An 18,195-nucleotide genomic window follows, 5' to 3' on the forward strand; every position below is an offset into this window, starting at 1 on the left:
ATCTCCGTGCATAGCTCCTAGGTCTGCACACCTGCTGTACCCATTATGATGGGTTCCCATTATCTCTGTGCATAGCCCCTAGGTCTGCACACCTGCTGTGCCCATTATGATGGGTTCCCATTATCTCAGTGCATAGCTCCTAGATCTGCACACCTGCTGTGCCCATTATGATGGGTTCCCATTATCTCAGTGCATAGCTCCTGGGTCTGCACAACTGCTGTGCCCATTATGATGGGTTCCCATTATCTCCGTGTATAGCTCTGGGGTTTTCACACCTGCTGCGCCGACTATGAGGGGCTCCGACCATCCCTGTGCTGCTTTCCTAGACCTACACACCTGCTGTGCCCATTATGGGATGTTCTCACTTTCCCAGCTGGACTTCTTATTTATGTTCTGTTACAAAAAATGTAACAGGAAGAGCATGAACACCCAAAACACCAAAGTGAACACGAACAGAGCTAGAAATTATAGCAGGTAGGTCTTGCTATTGGAGTATCAAAGACACATAAGAAGCAAGGGGCCAGCCCGGCCCATCAAGCTCTATCTACAATACATATGTCACCTTTGGACAGAACAACCGTTGTCAGGAAAACTGTGGAGGCTGCCATCACTACTTCCGCCTTTGTGAATCAACCCCATGTGCAAATCATGGTGCCGATAGGATAGATAGGAAGGGGACTTGACAAAAAGATTAGTCCGTAATGCATGCCTAGGTTGGCTGGGCATTCCCAGGAAGACACTATCGGCATGGAGTTTGCATGTTCTCCCTGTGTTTGTGTTGGTTTCCTCCCACCCTCAAAAGATGTTGCCTCCTGTCTAAATTGGCCCAAGTACATGTATGTAATATGTGAGATAGAGACCTTAGATTGTAATCTTTTGAGGGCAGTGAATGATGGGAATGTACATGACTAGAGGATTCGTCAACCTTCGGCCCTCAAACTTATAATAAAGACACAAACTGCATGAATGGGGTTTAAACGACCACAGCAGCCAATTTATTACCAAATAAATCAATAAATAACAGAAGTAGAACAATTTTAACAATTTAAGTTCATCGATGCAACCAGGAGAGGGTCTTTGGGTGTCCTTAACCACTTAAGCCCCAGCCCTATTTCGGACACTTTTTGTTTACAAGTTAAAACCAGTATTTTTTTCCTAGAAAACTACTTAGAACCCCCAAACATTATATATATTTTTTTAGCAAAGACTCTGGAGAATAAAATGTCGGTCATTGCAAAATTTTTTGTCACGCGGTATTTGCGCAGCGGTCTTTAAAACGCCATTTTTTTGGAAAAAAATTTGAAAAATCCCATTTCACTGCATTTAAAAAATACTGAACAGTAAAGTTAGCCCATTTTTTTTGTATATTGTGAAAGATGATGTCACGCCGAGTAAATAGATACCCAACATGTTACGGTTTAAAATTGCGCCCCCCCCCCCCGCGGGATGGCGACAAACTACGGTCAATAGAGATCTCAATCTGCGACGCTTTAAATTTATTTAACGGTTACCAGTTTAGAGGTAGAGTGTAGCTCTTTTTTTTTTAATTATTGCCCACGCTCTGGCGATCGCGGCGATACCTCACATATGGGGTTTGAACAGCGATTTCATTCGTGGCTCGACTTGCGTATACGTTTTTTTATTTGTGCGCGAGCTAACGGTGACGGGGGCGGCTACATTTTTTTTTTTTTTCCTATTTATTTTTTTTTAAACTTTATTACAGGTTTTTTTTTTTAAAAAAATCTGATCACTTTTATTGCTGTCAAAAGCAATGTAAACATCCCTTGTGACACCAATATGTAGTGACAGGTACACTTTATGGAGGGATCGAGGGTCTAAAAGACCCTCGACCCCTCCACTACACTTCCCTGTATGCAAAACGCCGAAAACGGCATTTTTGCATACAGCTGTTTTTCAAATTTGCCGCCTTTTGAAGCACAGTAACCCGGAAGTGACGTCATGGACGCCGCCTCCAGGTGACAGGTTACGTCATCGGAGACCCGATCGATGCCGTTTCCGGCATTCACCGGGACTCCATCCAGCCGGCGGACGTGCCGGCTGGGTGCTCGGGGCTCCCGGTGGGATGGGAGCCCCGAACAAAGCCATGGAAGGCGGCGGGAGGGGGGGGGGGCGTTCCCTCCCGCCCCCCCCCGGGTAACGATCGAGCGGCTCCCGAGCCGCATCAGTCGTTACCGACGGAAAGCAGACCATCGGCTTCAAACCACAGTACCGGGATGATGCCTCGAGGCATCATCCCGGTATAACCCCGCAAAGTGTACCGACGTACCGGTACGTTAGAATGCGGTAAGTGGTTAAGGCACACTTTATGACTATAATCGACCATGTCCTCAGCCGCGCCCCATCTGGCTCGAAGATGTTGCGACTAAAGCCCCGTACACACGCGCCGAAAATTGGCAGGGAATTTTTGGCCAACGTCCGATCTGCCGATTTTCGGCTTGTTAGTATGATGCTTCCGACAACCAACTCCGACTTTTCGGCCGAAAAAAATCTGGTGTGCAGGCTATAAAATTTTTGTTGGCCATCAACACAACGGCCGATTTTCGTGCAGTCAGTACAGATTTCGACAGGGAAAAATCTGATGAGCAAGTCTGGGCATGCTCAGTGAAGAAAGAACACAAAGAAAGCAAACCAACACATGACATCACTTCTGAAGTAGAATTTTGTTGGCCGAGAAAATTTGTGTGCAGTCTAGAGCACATTCCAACCAACAAAATACAACTTGGACAAAAGTCGGACGATCGGTCGGCCGATAATCGTTGCGTGTGTACGAGGCTTTATACATTTAAGACTTTCCCCCAGGGGACCTAGCTCCTGGGAGAACCACCAACAACTAACCAGGTGGAAGCACCATACCCTAGATGGGCCCCCAATCCTTTAACAATATGGTTATTTACTGATCCCCAAAAGACCCCCTGACCTGCCACGTGAGTGACACCTCACTAAATCCAGAGGGATCCCCAATTAATTCGGGATGTATAGTAAACATCAACTTTTCAAGCAAACTTTATGATTAAGCAAGCCATGGATTATGACATTTTCCTTCCTTCAACCATGGGAGGGATTCCCCCAACAAACGATGACTGAAGGAAATAAAATCACTTGATTCCACCATCAATACAGTGATGATGGGGGAATCCTTCCCTTTGTGCTATTGTAATCTGGCAGCGGGAGATTTCCCAACCATCAGAATACAATGACCACTGCTGTTGGCTATATGGGACGGCAGTGATCGCACAAGAAAAACCAGACAGGCTGGTTGTACTGAAGTTGATCAACAGAGATCGACTTCAGTACAACAAACCTGTCCATAGATGGATCAAAATTTGGAAGATTCCTGCTGAAAATCGGCCTAATTTCGATCTATCTATGGCTGGCCTTATATTGGATTTTTATGGCCAGGGCTTTTTTTTCTCAAGAATAGGGCAGGAACTCCCCACCTTCTAAGTCACCCCTTGTCTCTGCCCCCTCTCTCCACCTCCGAGCACCATTCCTTGATTTCACCCCCTACCCACCTCCCAGGATCACCCCATTTAGGGAAATACAGAACCAGGTATTCTGTGGTGCTAGGTAATCTATATGGAATTTGTCAATGATAACCAGAAAAGCAGAAAAATAGATCCTCCGCTGCCAGCAACAATAGACACCCCAGCAACATAAGGTCACTCACACAACAATGCCCCCCCCCCCAAACAAAGATCCACCCCAGCAACTAAAGACCCCCCAAAAAACCTCCCAGAAGCCAGCATCAATAGATCCTCCAGCAGCCAGAAACAATAGACCACTCTCTACACAGTAGACCCCCCCCCCTCCCCCAGCAACAACTGGTCCCCCGAGAATAGAAGACCTTACCCAGCAACAATTAGAGAATACAGAACCAGGTATCATTCTGTGGTAACCTGTATGGATTTTGTTAAGAAAAGCAGCAAAATAGATCTCCTGCAGCCAACAATAGACACCCCCCCGCAACAATAGATCCCCCACACAACAATACCCCCCAAACAAAGATCCACTCCAGCATTGATAGACCCCCAAAATAAACAACAGATCTCCAAGAAGAAGACCTCTCTCTCTCTCTCAACAGTAGACCCCTCCCCTGCAACAACTTATCCCCCGGGAATATAAGATAAAATAAACAACAGATCTCCAAGAATACCTCTCTCTTTCTCTCTTTCTCAACAGTAGACCCCTCCCCTGCAACAATAAATCTCCCCAGCAACAACAGACCCCTAGCACAAAAGTTGATTCCCACCAGCAACAATAGATCCCCCAGTGGCCATCATCAACAGACCCTCCAGCACACTCCAGCACCCCTTTCCATTACATACATTTAATGCTGAGGTGCTGGAACTGTGCTCCCCCATGTTCCCCCTGAAAAAAGCCCTGGTTATGGCTGTACATACTGTTTCATTATCTCTTATGTTCATCAGGAATAGGTCCTTTGATATGGGAACTGTGGGCACAAGCAATTACAGACCAGTGATGACACCATTGCATCCTTGTAAATTTTTACTTTACACACGGGCAGACTGTCAGGAGACATTCGCCGGTTCAAAAAAGAAAACGGCCAACATTCTTTGTGTGTGTGTGCCGGTCTGAGTCTGTGTGTCTGTGTATCTGTGTGTCTGTGTGTCTGTGTGTCTGTGTGTCTGTGTGTTGGACGTGCATGCTGGAAAACCAGCAGCAAACCAACCCCTGATCAGTGCTATCAGCCAATGGCAGAGAGTGCTGATTGGAGTGTTCTGGCAGGGTGGGGGTGTCCCCCTGTCACACAAAAGCTCAGTGGGGGGGGGGGGGGGGGGTCACTGCATTAACCTCGCATGGTTAGTACAGCCGAAAATGTCAGTTTTTTTTCCTGCAACCCGCTGGATTGCACGAAAAAAACTGTAGTATGTACCCGGCTTTAGGCATATTCAATAATCAGGGCTGTTGTTAGAAATCACAGGGCCCCGTACAACCTACCTGGCCGGAAGATTTTCACTAAAATGAGACAGCCGCAGTGCTATGTAATACATGTGGTTTTGGTGCATTAGTGCGAGGTTAGAGCGGGTGATGGGGAGGCAATATGCCTCCTTCACTGTCTGTCAAATGCTCTCTGAAGAGCAACCAAAATGGTGACTGCACTACAGAGAGCAAAGAACTCCTGAACAAGCCCTTCATTTTTTTTTAACTTGTAATTTTTTAACTCTTTTTTTTCAAATTGTATTATTTTGTTATTTATTTATTAAGTGCCCTGTTCGGGGGATTTGGTCAAATATCAGGGGTCTAAACAGACCCCTGATGTCTCACATTTGGACTGAGGACAGAGATTCCTCAGTCCCTTTCTCTGCATCCTCAGCTGCAGATGAATGACTAGAAGGTACTCTGAGCCTTCCTTTGCATTCACAAACTGAGGCATAGTAAACATGGTTTACTATGCTTCTGCGATGAATGGACACAGGAGGGATCAGTACTGATATGACATATCCAGCCCCCAGCTCTCCATCCTGACCCCAATCCCCCCGTGTGCCCTCAGCAGCTGCAGGCAGGAGAAAAGTGTAGGGAAGTCGGAAGTACTGCTAGGGAGGCGGGCACACAGGGGTGACCGGACAGCAGGTAGAAGGGGTGCAGATACAAGAACCGATCCCTCTGCAGTGCAGCTGAAGGGAGAGAGCCAACAGCACTATAGGGGGGATCCACAAGAGTCACAAGGCCGTACAGTAGGTGCCTGGACCCCCCCTTTTGAACTGATGGTGCCTGGGCCCCCGTCCCTAGCTGTATTGCCTTATCAGCGGCTCTGTCAATATTACAGTACATAAGCCATCGCTCACATTGGAGGCGGGTTTGAAAGTTCAGCTGAACTGGCACCATTTCAAACCCGCATTTCATTCCAAGTGTAGGGGCGATTTGAAAGACATCTGTGCAGGTTTGTGCACAGATGTGTATTGAAACCGCCAAAAAATAGTGCAGGGACAACTTTTGGTAATCGCGTCGCACCAATTCGGATGGTGCTGTTGCCGGCAATAGCCTGCAATTTGACATGTCAAATCGCCCCGATGTGAACGGGGGCTAAAACAATGATGGCCCCCTACAGTCAGTGCCAGGACCAGGTCATCCAGCGCCCAGGGCAAGGATGCCAAACTGCGCCCCCCTTCCTTTAGGGTTAGGGTCAAGGCGCCCCTCCCCTCATCCCTGCAATCAACCATTGTGCCCAGGGCAACCGTCCCTCCTGTCCACCCCTTGTCCTGGCCTGGTCTAAAGTGCTGTATCCTACTGATAACAGATTTCACTGATGAGGTCAGATCAGGTCAAAAGGGTAATTTAAAAATTATGTAAGGATTCTGCAGCCCAAAAAAAAAAAAAAAAAACTGGTCTATCTTCTAATAGGCATAAATCATCATAAAATTACATATATTATGTGGTGTATTCTATAATAGTGTAATAAAATATATATAATTATTCTAGTCTGTATAAGCATAACAGAAGAGTAGATGACTAAAAAGGATCCATTAACAAAATGTTATTATAGTTTAGGTGGCGGTGGTTTAGTGAAGGCGGTTTTGAAATTGTGCGAGTTCAGCTGGATGCGCACAATTTCAAACCGGCATTTCAGTGCGAGTTCGGGGGGGGGGCAATTTGAGAGACGTCTGTGCGGGGTCATGCACAGATATCTATTGAAAACGCCCCCAAAGTCGCCAAAAGTAGTGCAGGAACTACTTTTGGGAATCGGCACAGATCCGCAGAGTCGGCGTCGCACCAGTTAGGATGGTGCCATTGCCGGTGATAGGTGGCGATTTGTCATGCAATTTGACATGTCACATTGCCCCAATGTGAACGGGGGCTTAAAGACTTTATAAAACCTCAGAAATAAAAAACACCTGAAAGACAAAGGCATAATGAGCTAGTATGCATCGCATCGTATCGCATTGCATACTAGCTCATTATGAAATACTTACCTTAGAACAAAGCCCCCGCAGTGCCGCCCACTCACCGGTGACACGGCCGACATGTTCAGCCGTCTTCCTTCTGAGTTTGTGTCCTCTGGCCATCTGATTGGCCTGAGCTGTGATGACGTCGTTCCCATGCATGCGCGCGAGAGCCGTCGTTCACGGCACAGGGCTCTGAAGCAACGGCATGGGCAGCTGTTCCTTCAAAGCGCATACGCCAGTGATGTCACCGGCTGCATGCAATGCAATTATCTCCTAAACAGTGCATGCTTAGGAGAAATTTACACTAACCAGGGCCGTCTTTAAAACAGGGCAAAAGGGGCAGCTGCCCGGGGTCCAGTGATTGTTGTGGGGCCCAAAGCAGCTGCCCCTTGAGCCCACACTGCCTGCAAATAGGTAATAAGTGGTTTTGGGAGGGCCCAAGAAAATATTTACCCCGGGTCCAATCAATATTAAAGACGGCCATGACACGAACTATAGGTAGACCTCATCATAGGCTCACCTATAGGTTCAAGTTACAGAGGAAGTTTTACTTCCTCTTTAATGGCATTTTTTTTAACCACCCCCCATCCGCGCTACAGCGCGGACTCAAATTTTCGGGAGGCCGTTCTTAAACGGCCTCCCAGTGACACGCCCCCAGCGCGCTCCCGCGAGCGCGCTGCGGGGAAAATCTGTGTCGGCCGTGTCCAAGGGACACAGATTGTGGCCAATCACAGCGGCCATTCACCACGTAATCTGGCCGTCCAATGAGCGATGATCTCATATGTAAACATATGAGATCATCTCTCATCGCCGGCGCTCCTTCCTCACACGGAGACTGCAGTGTGAGGAAGGAGGGGGAGCCTCACAGCGTCGGGGACACAGGAGAATGTAATCAGGGCACCGATCACCAGTGCCCTGATTACACAAGGTAAAAACACACACACAGTGCCCCCCCATCAGTGCCCACAGTGCCCGCCATCAGTGCCCCCATCAATGCCCACAATCAGTGCCCATAGTGCTGCTAGTCAGTGCCCATCAGTGCCTGCTCATCTAGGCACTGATGAGCACTGACTGGCAGCACTATGGGCACTGAGTGTGGGCACTGATGGTGCTGCCCATCAGTGCCGCTCATCAGTGCCACCCGTCAGTGTCCAGTGCCATCCGCCAGTGCCCATCAGTGCCGCCTATCAGTGCCCATCAGTGCCGCCTCTCAGTGCCTCTCAGTGCCCAGCAGTGCCACCTCTCAGTGCCCAGCAGTGCCGCCTCTCAGTGCCCAGCAGTGCCGCCTATCAGTGCCCAGCAGTGCCGCCTATCAGTGCCCAGCAGTGCCGCCTATCAGTGCCCAGCAGTGCGGCATATTAGTACCTCCTCATCAGTGCCCATAAGTGCCACCTCATCAGTGCCCATAAGTGCCACCTCATCAGTGCCCATCAGTGCAGCCTATCAGTGCCCATCAGTGCAGCCTATCAGTGCCCATCAGTGCCGCCTCATCAGCGCACATCAGTGAAGGAGAAAAATTTATTTTCAAAATTTACTCGCAGAAAATAAGAAAAACTTTTTTTTTTTTTTTTCAAAATTTTTTGTCTTTATTCTTTTTTTTGTAAAAAATAAAAAACCCAGAGATGATTAAATACCACCAAAAGAAAGCTCTATTTGTGTGAAAAAAAATGATAAAAATTTCAAATGGTTACAGTGTAGCATGACCGCGCAATTGTCATTCAAAGTGTGACAGCGCTGAAAGCTGAAAATTGGCCTGGATGGGAAGGGTGTTTAAGTGCACAGAAGGCAAGTGGTTAAATTGAAGAATAAGATCTTAAAGCACAAAAACATCACACCGTGGCGTTTTGGAGCATTGCGTTACATAGTTAGTAAGGTTGAAAAAAAGACACAAGCCCATCTGGCTCAACCAAAAAATAAACCCCAACCATACAATCCCATATACACAATCCTACACCCACAGTTGATCCAGAGGAAGGCGAAAAAACCCCCAGCAAAGCATGATCCAATTTACTACAGCAGGGGAAAAATTCCTTCCTGATCCCCTGAAAGGCAATCTAATATTCCCTGGATCAACTTTACCTATAAAATATTAGTACTCAGTAATATTATGTACACCTAGGAAATAATCCAGACCTTTTTTAAAGCAATCTAATGAGCTGGCCAGGACCACCTCTGGAGGGAGTCTAATCCAGATTTTCACAGCTCTTACGGTGAAGACCTTTCCGTATTTGGAGATTAAATCTCTTTTCCTCTAGTCTTAAAGAGTGTCCCCTTGTCCTCTGTGATGACCTTAAAGTGAATAACTCAACACCAAGTTCACTATATGGACCCCTTATGTATTTACATCACCGTTCTTATCTCCAAATATCAGCAAACTGTCCTCTCTGCTCCTTCCAAGACCTTCTGCTCTTTAGCTCGATTGTCTCCTCCTCATCTTCAGGACTTCTCCAGAGCCTCTCCCATCCTCTGGAACTACCCCAATCTGTCCGGTTATCTCCTACTCTGTCCACTTTTAGAAGATCCCTAAACACTCATCTATTCAGGGAGGCCTATCCTGCCTTCAGCTAACAACTGAATATTCTACATACATAGTTACATAGTAGTTGAGGTTGAATAAAGACAATAGTCCATCCAGTTCAACCTGTGTAGGTGTGTGTGGCCGTAATCATTTCCCATATCCCTGAATGTTCTGATCCTTGAGATGTACTTCTAAGAGTCTTTTAAAAGTAGCCATACTCCTGGCAGTTACCACCATTTGTGATAGAGAGTTCCACAGTCTTGTAGCCCTTACTGTAAAGAACACCCTGCATAGCCTGAGGTTAAAACGCTTCTCCTCTAATCGCATTGTAACAGGGCTGCTACTTCCCTCATTAGTCCATCCCTCACAGTTACTACTTTTTGTTTCACCAGCCCTGCCCCAATAGATTGTAAGCTTGCAGGATTAGGGCCCTTCTAACCCTCTTTTTTTTAATTGTACTATTGGTGTATCGTCTCCCTTTATATTGTAAAGCGCTGCGCAAACTATTGGTGCTATATAAATCCTGTATAATAATAATTTATACATGGTGATCATATTCCCCCTTAATCTCCTCTTTTTAAGAGAGAATAAATTCAGTTCCTCTAATCCTTCCTCATAGCTGAGCTCCTCCATTCCTCTTATCAGTTTGGTTGCCCTTCTCTGCACTTTCTCCAGTTCCCTGATATCCTTTTTAAGAACTGGTGCCCGAAACTGAACTGCATATTCCAGATGAGGTCTTACTAATGATTTGTACAGGGCAAAATTATATCTCTCTCTATGCATTCCATACCGTGCAATCCGATTCTGCAAATCGAACTGCGTTTTGGGAACTGATTTCAGGGTGTCGTTACCATACACACCACAGCAGTTTACATGAATGGGTTGTGATTGAGATGCGGTGCGTAATCCGCAGCAAATTCGCATCACATCAGTGTATACAAGGATTGAAGGTGGAGGAAAAAATGCACTGGAAGGCCACAAAAACGCATCGGAACATGTCAAAAACGTGCATGCAGAAAAGCATCCAGAACGCCTCTGAACTGTGTTTCCATGGTGCGAACTGGCCCATAGACCATGTACATTTTTTTAATCTGTTGTGGTTCATAATTTAGAGACTGGCGTAATGCAATGCACATTACTGCATGCTGCAATTAACACGCAATCTCTCTATATCCAGCGACGATTCTGATGTCTCTTTCTGACACATAGATGTGGAATTTGGGAAGAATATCAAATTATTCTTCAGAATTTCCAACGGAGCGATGTGCCAGAAAGCGACATCAGAATCGTCGCTGTCGTCACTTTCTGTACCTGATGACCAGTTTTCCCACCAATCGCTATCGCTCAGTTCTTCAAGTAACTCCGTTTCGCTGTCGCTGTTTTCCAGTTTGTCTAAAAGCGATTTTGCGCAAAAAGAACGCGTTTTTGGACACCATGGTCGTTCTCTATTTTCCAGGCACAAAGAACTGGAAAAGCACAGGCAGGGCACTGGAAAAGTCACCAGGTGAAATCCTGTGGTGAAATGGGATGATACAGTGTAATCCGATCACAGCTTTGTATCATGTCATTTGGTGTATTCACATTTTTTAAATTGCCGCCGGTTCCACCCCCCCTGCGTCGCAACGCTCAGAGGGAAGGGAACCGGAAGACAGGTGCCGGCATCTACCGATGCACACAGCAGGAGGACGGCGGGGGATCGCAGGGGAAGGTGAGTTTTACAATGTAAAACTACAGATTTCTATGCAAAACAATGTACCGCTTCTAGCACAGAAATCTGGACATAATCAGACCGCCAGGGAGGTTAAAGTAAATTTAACCAAAAATGTCTAAAAATGCAGCGGCTGAAAAAAGCAGAAATGTGAACATGTTCAATAAGAAACCACGCTGAACGGACTGTAGTGCGTTTCTACAAGAAGCATAAAAAAAAAAAAAAAAACGCATAGGTGTGAACCAAGCCTAGGATGGGGGTTATTTACAAAATCTGGTGCAGCTGTGCATAGAAACCAATCAGCTTCTGGGTTTTATTGTAAAAATGAAGGCCCCTTTCACACATGCGGACCGTTCAGATCCGCCTGTCAGTTTTTTTGGCAGATCTGAACGGTCCTCCCATGCATTCCTATGGGGCATCGGATGTCAGCAGAGACATGTCCGCTGACAGACGATCCGATCCGTCCAATCTGGACGGATGGAAACCTTATTTTCAATCCGTCCAGCGGAGCGGATCGGATGAGAACGGACCGACGGTCCGTTCCCCTCCGATTTCCCCCATAGAGATGCATGGGGAACTGACAGCTGTATCTCCGCACACAGCGCAGAGAACAGCTGTCATCCTCCTGCTCAGCGGGGGAATCGAGAAAAACGGAGTCCGTCTGACGGACGGAGTGTGTGAAAAGAGCCTAAAGGCCTGTACACATGTACCGATCGTCGGCATACAAACGTCGGCAGACGAAGGATCTGCCGATTGTACGCTTGTTAGTATGGTGCCTCCGACAGCTGTCAGCGCACATTCTGCCGACAAGAGTCTGTCTTGCAAGCATTAAAATTTTTGTATGCTGACACCAGAACGGCCGATTGTTCGCCAGTCAGTACAGAATTCGGCCGACAGACAGCAGATTTGCAAGACTGGGCATGCTCAGAAGAGAAAAAACACAGGGAAAGTTAACCATTACATGACATCACTTCTGCAATCGGCTGTAGTCGGCGGACAAAAGTCTTGTGCAGTCTTTGCACTTTTCAACAGACACCGACATTCCGGGGACAAAAGACGGACGATCGGTACGTGTGTACAGGGCTTTACTGAACAAGCTGAAGTTAGAAGCTGACTGGCCACCATGCACAGCTGCACCAGATTTTGCACTTTCCAGGTTTGCTAGATTTCCCCCAAATATGACATATCAAAGGTAGTCTGAGATGAACAGATGCAAGTCCCCTGAATCCAATATGGGTCCGGAAAGCTACCGCAGCAACCACACACCTAAACGCAGAAATGCAGCCACACGAGGCTGTACGGGGCTTTAAGCTGGATACACACTATACAACTTTTGTTGTTCGATTTCCTTTAGATTAAAGCCCCGTACACACGATCAGATTATCGAACGAACTGTCGTCTGTTTTTTGTGGCATGCTAGTCTGATGTGGAAAGTGAAGAGGTTATTTTCATATGATATTTCCCGTACGACCAAATTCAACTTCAGAAGTGATGTCATGTGTTGGATTGCTTTCTAGGTGTTCTTTTGTCTCTGAGCATGCCTAGTCTTGCTCTTAAGATTTTTTTCCGTCGAAAATCGGACGTTGTTTTGACGGACGACAAAAATTATATAGCCTGCACCTCAGGATTTTGTCAGTCGGCTGTCGAAAACACCATACTAACAATCCGAAAATCGGCAGATCGGTCGTCGGATGAATTTTCCCTACAGATTTTCTTATCGTGTGTATGGGCCTTAAGGCTTCAAGCCTACTGCCCTTAGGACTCTTTACTATTGGCAGTAGAGTCCACAACTTCTGGTAAGCTCTCCTGACTTCTCCCCTTGGTGACTGATGCACTAGTGGGGATTTCCCTTTATTTCCTTCGGAACACGGACTATGTTTTGTGGACACCATTTACTCCTTGATTTGGACATTAATTTATATTTTATATTATTTTTAATGTGTTGACTTTACAAGGAATGTGTTGACTTTACTTTGCTATTTGCACAGTGTTACACTACGCACTTCAGATGGTATTGCAATGTGGATATGAATTTCATTCCCGATTTGGACATTTATTTTTATTTTTGTTTGTTAATTTTGCACTTTCAAGGAAGTATACACTGAATCATTTTTCCGTTATTTTCCACTATGCACTTTAGGTGATATCAATTTTTCAATGTTTATATATGGCACTTTTTATGTTGGATCAATCTAACCATAATTGATGATTTTAGCATGGCACTGTATTTCTGAATTGCTTCCAACAATATTGTTGTGCCCGCGGCTGTTCTTTATATTCAGTAAGCTAGTAGTAAGTATTTTTTTTTTCTATATAGACACGAGGCAGTACACAAGAAGGGCAACTTGAAGCATCGCTCTGTGGAGAACTGCGGTTGTCCAAGAGTGGAGTGTGGCGGTGTGAATGGGACGATGGACTATTTCTTGCTTCAGTGCCCCTTTAATATAGAAGTCTATAAGCGGACGGGTGAGGCTCTGGGTATCCCTTTCCTTTTCCCACTTGAGTTATGCGGAGTGGTCGTAGGGGTCTTTTAAATCGCATCGGGATTTTGATTTTGAGACACTTTATTTAGTTAGCTTAGTAGACTGTTACTTCATGTGGAATGCACAGTGTCAGGTTTCTACCAGGGGAAAAAGTCCTTCCTGTTGAGGTGGTCGTGCACAACATTCTTGGCAAGGTTGGGAAGATTCAGGATCTTGAGAAGGACAAGGTGGGGGACAAAGGTGTGGAGGAATGTCAGGTCCCCATAGCTCAGGGGTCTTCAAACTATGGCCCTACAGTTGTTCAGGAACTACAATTCCCATCATGCCTAGTCATGTCAGTGAATGTCAGAGTTTTACAATGCCTCATGGGACGTGCAGTTCCACAACAGCTGGATGGCCGTAGTTTGAGCATCCCTGCCGTAGCTGCTGTTTGTCAGTCTCTGAGAGTGCGGCTTTTCTTTCTGTCCCTTCATGTCCCCTAGATTTTTATAAGATCAGATTTTTTGAAAAAGGCTGCATGCATGGGTTAAATGTGTAATTGTTTCTTAGCCTGAGGGTGTGTTTAGGTGGAGGATAGGGCTTTCTTATGCATTATAATAAAAAAAAAAAAAAAATATATATAATATATTTTTTTTTATTAACAATAATAATAACAACAACAACATATCTTGGTTTGTATATTTGGTTCTGTTTATATGTTTTCTGACAAAAAAAATATATATTTTTTTTCTTTATGCTGAAGTGAGCTACTTTGTTTATATATATATATATATATATATATATATTATATATACATATATAAATAAATAAATAAATAAAATGTATTTATTCTGTATATAGGTTTTTATTATGTTGTAGGTTTGTAGGATTTTTAGTCCCGGTTCACACATATGCGATGCGGGAACCCTGAGAATCCACTGCGGTTCCCCGCATCCCATTCAACCCCAGATCAGTTTGCATATTGCAGTGTGAGCGGTCAGTTCGCACAGGAATCGGATCACATTGGTATGAACCACCATGCGATCCGATTCTGTTGCGGACCCAAAAAAAGGGTCCTGTGCCTTACAATCTGTATGGCTGAATTCGCATAGCACAGACATCGCATGTGATCTGCAGAGCAGTGCGCTCCGAATCACATGCAATGTCTGTCATCGCATATATGTGTGAACCGGGACTAAATAAACAAAAATTTACACATGCAATTATTAATTGGCATGCCGCTGAAACGTGAACCAGTCAAGTGAATGGGGCCACACCGCAGCCATCCTGCAACCATATGCATTGCAAGCTTGCAGAGTCAGCATTTTGAGATAGAAAAAAAGCGGCGAGGAGGCAACATATCACCTCATGTCAAATGCCCTCTGAAAAGCAATCCACCACGGATCGGACGGCGATAAATCGCCACTATCGTGAATGAGGCCACCTGTGTGGTCATCTTAATTATAACATGCAACATTTACTGCAGCCAACAGATATAAACATTTATTAAGGCGACATCCAATAGCTGCACAGCAAAAATCAATCAGTTGCTTTTTTTTTTTTAAATCATCTTTTTTGCTCTGTTATCTGCATTTCAGAACATAAATAGAATGCAGTTTTGTGTTTCTCCAATAACATGTAAAAGGCAGCATGCCTAACAATACACATGCAAAAATTCACATTGATACACAGAAAATAGGACTATTAATGAATGAAGATTCAGACAACTTTTATCCAGAATTCACATTTTTTTTTTTATTATTTATTTATTCTGTTAAGAAAATGCATTAAATGCATTAAATCTCAGGTATGAACATTAAAAAAAAAAAATAATAATAATAATAATAATAATAATAATAAAATAAATAAAATAGTCCCTTTAGTAATGTCCAAAAGCACATGAAATGCATGTGATACCTTTTTTTTTTTTTTTTTTTACACACGATTGCGAAAGCATACATGGCAAAAAAAATAAAAAAATCTTTAAAAAGGGAAATAAATCACATAGGCTTTTTGTGGGGGAAAAAAAATATATATTATATTATATTATATGTATATATATATATATATATATATATATATATATATATATATATACATACACACACACACACACACAAATTTTTGATTTATTTCCTATTAAAGTTTTTTTTTTTTTTTTTTTTGGTAAAATCTAAGTAACCGTTCAAAACACTCATTGAATGGAGATGTATAAATAATGGTTACTCACCGCTTCTGCTGTAGCATGTGCACCAGATCCAGTTCCAATCCCTGGGCTGCATGACTTTGAATCTGGCATTTAATTCCATTCCAGACATTGCTGGGGATCGTTGAAGTCTTATTGCACTGAAATATTCCCATTGCTATTCCTGTTACACTTCTATTGAGTTACTCAAGCTTTAATGAAGGATCTTGATTAGCATAATTAAGTTTTAGCACAGGAGCGTCTAACATACATCAGAAGAAACTTTTCTAAAGAGTCCTGATCAGGTTGTAAGTCTGTCTGCTAAAAGGTATTACAATGTTTTTAAAAAGTTTAAGAAATAAAAAAATTGAGCTGAGGCTTGTAAAATTGTAGCAAAAATAAAATAAAATAATAATTTGGTCAATCAATAGTCGTAGGATTCCCTTTGGATATCAGGGATCTACTCTGTTTCCTCTGGGAGACCAGAGTGACACAGGACAAGATGTACAAGCAAATTAAAAAGAATTGTCCCATGCTGTAATTAAAAGTAGGCTGAACCCGGGGAGGTTACCTGTGTGTGCGGAGTACACACACCTCCTCACACAATTAAAGAGATAGACCTTCTGTTTACCAGCAAATACCGCTGTCCCTGGCAAATAAGGGGGGTTTAGGAATGGTCTGTTTGGTTGCCAGAAAGTGTTGGGGGCTGGGATGCAGTAGAAAATGGTGAAATAAGACCATAAGAAAAAAAAACAAAAAAAAAAAAAAACATAAAGTGCCTACAAATACAACACAGTGAAAGAAAACAAAAAAATAAATAAATAAAAACAAAAAGAAACTACAAACAAATAGAGTGCAGTGGAAAAAAAATATCCACAAAAACTGTGAAAAAATAAAATAAAACAAAGAAAAATAAAAAAAAAAAAAAAACACAAAAAGAAAGAACCCACAAATACAACACAGTAAAAAAACAAAAGAACAAACAAAAAATAATACAAATTTACAAAAAGAAAAGTATACACAAATACAACACAGTAAAAAAAACAAAAAAGGAAAAAAAAATAAATAAAACAAAACAAAAATAATGTACCCACAAATACAACACAGTGAAAAGAAATAAAAAAGTACCCCCAAGTACCCATTATTTAATTTCATTGTCAGGAAAAGGCAACAGTTTGACTTACTAAAGGAGCGGAGAATTTTCACTTATTGCAAAGCTATACTATATTGTCAAAAGTATTGGGACGCCTGCCTTTACACGCACATGGACTTTAATGACATCCCAGTCTTAAGGCCCGTACACACGATAAGAAAATCTGTAGGGAAAATTTGTCCGATGACCGATCTGCCGATTTTCGGATTGTTAGTACGGTGCTTTCGACAGCCGACTCCGACTTTTCGGCTGACAAAATCCTGATGTGCAGGCTATAAAATTTTTGTCGTCCGTAATACAACGTCCGATTTTCGTCTCATTAGTACAGATTTCGACGGAAAAAAATCTTAAGAGCAAGACTAGGCATGCTCAGAGAGAAAGAACACATACAAAGCAATCCAACACATGACATCACTTCTGAAGTAGAATTCTGTCGTACGGGAAAATCCGTATGAAAATAACCTCTTCACTTTCCACACCAGACTAGCATGCCACAAAAAACGGACGACAGATCGGTTCGATAATCTGATCGTGTGTACGGGGCTTAAGTCCGTAGTTACATAGTTAGTGAGGTTGAAAAAAGACACCAGTCCATCCAGTTCAACCTATGATGTGTGTGTGTGTTTGCAATTAACCATACATTGTATACCCCTGTATGTTGTGGTCTTTAAGGTGCCCATCTAATAGTTTTTTGAAACGATCGATGCTCCCTGCTGATACCACTGCTTGTGGAAGGGAATTCCACATCCTTATCGCTCTGACAGTAAAAAACCCTTTACACAGTTTAAGGTTAAACAGCTTTTCTTCTAATATTAGTGAATGGCCACGTGTCTTTTTAAATTCGCTTTCGCTGAAAAGTTTGTTCCCTATGCTAGGGTCACCAGTACGATATTTGTACATTGATATCATATCCCCCTTCAAGCGTCTTTTCTCCAGAGAGAATAAGCTCAGTGCTTGTAGTCTTTCCTCATAGCTGATGTCCTCCATTCACATAATTGTCTTTGTTGCCCTTCTCTGGACTCTCTCCACTTCCAGCACATCCTTCCTGAGGACCGGTGCCCACTGCCCACAACTGGACAGCATACTCCAGATGTGGCCGGACCAGAGTCTTGTAGAGAGGGAGAATAATCTCTTTATTTCTGGAGTGAATCCCCTTTTTTATACAACCCAGTATTCTGTTGGCTTTGTTTGCAGCAGCTTGGCATTGCATGCCACTTCCAAGCCTGTTGTCTACCAGGACCCC

At 43.8% G+C, this 18,195-nt stretch overlaps 1 protein-coding gene across 1 annotated transcript in view; it reads right to left on the minus strand.

The window, feature by feature from the left end:
* The window catches only part of LOC309563657 (transient receptor potential cation channel subfamily V member 6-like), a 93,816-nt gene extending 77,779 nt beyond the window's left edge, over positions 1 to 16,037 (minus strand). The window contains exon 1 of the mRNA XM_082268231.1: positions 15,845 to 16,037. Coding sequence (XP_082124357.1) covers positions 15,845 to 15,975 — 131 coding nt within the window. The 5' untranslated portion in view covers positions 15,976 to 16,037. The remainder of the gene's footprint in view (positions 1 to 15,844) is intronic.
* Between the last annotated feature and the right edge of the window lie 2,158 nt (positions 16,038 to 18,195).

Source organism: Pelophylax lessonae (assembly GCF_965119305.1).
Source record: "Pelophylax lessonae genome assembly, chromosome: 9".
NCBI classification, from domain to species: Eukaryota; Metazoa; Chordata; class Amphibia; order Anura; family Ranidae; genus Pelophylax; species Pelophylax lessonae.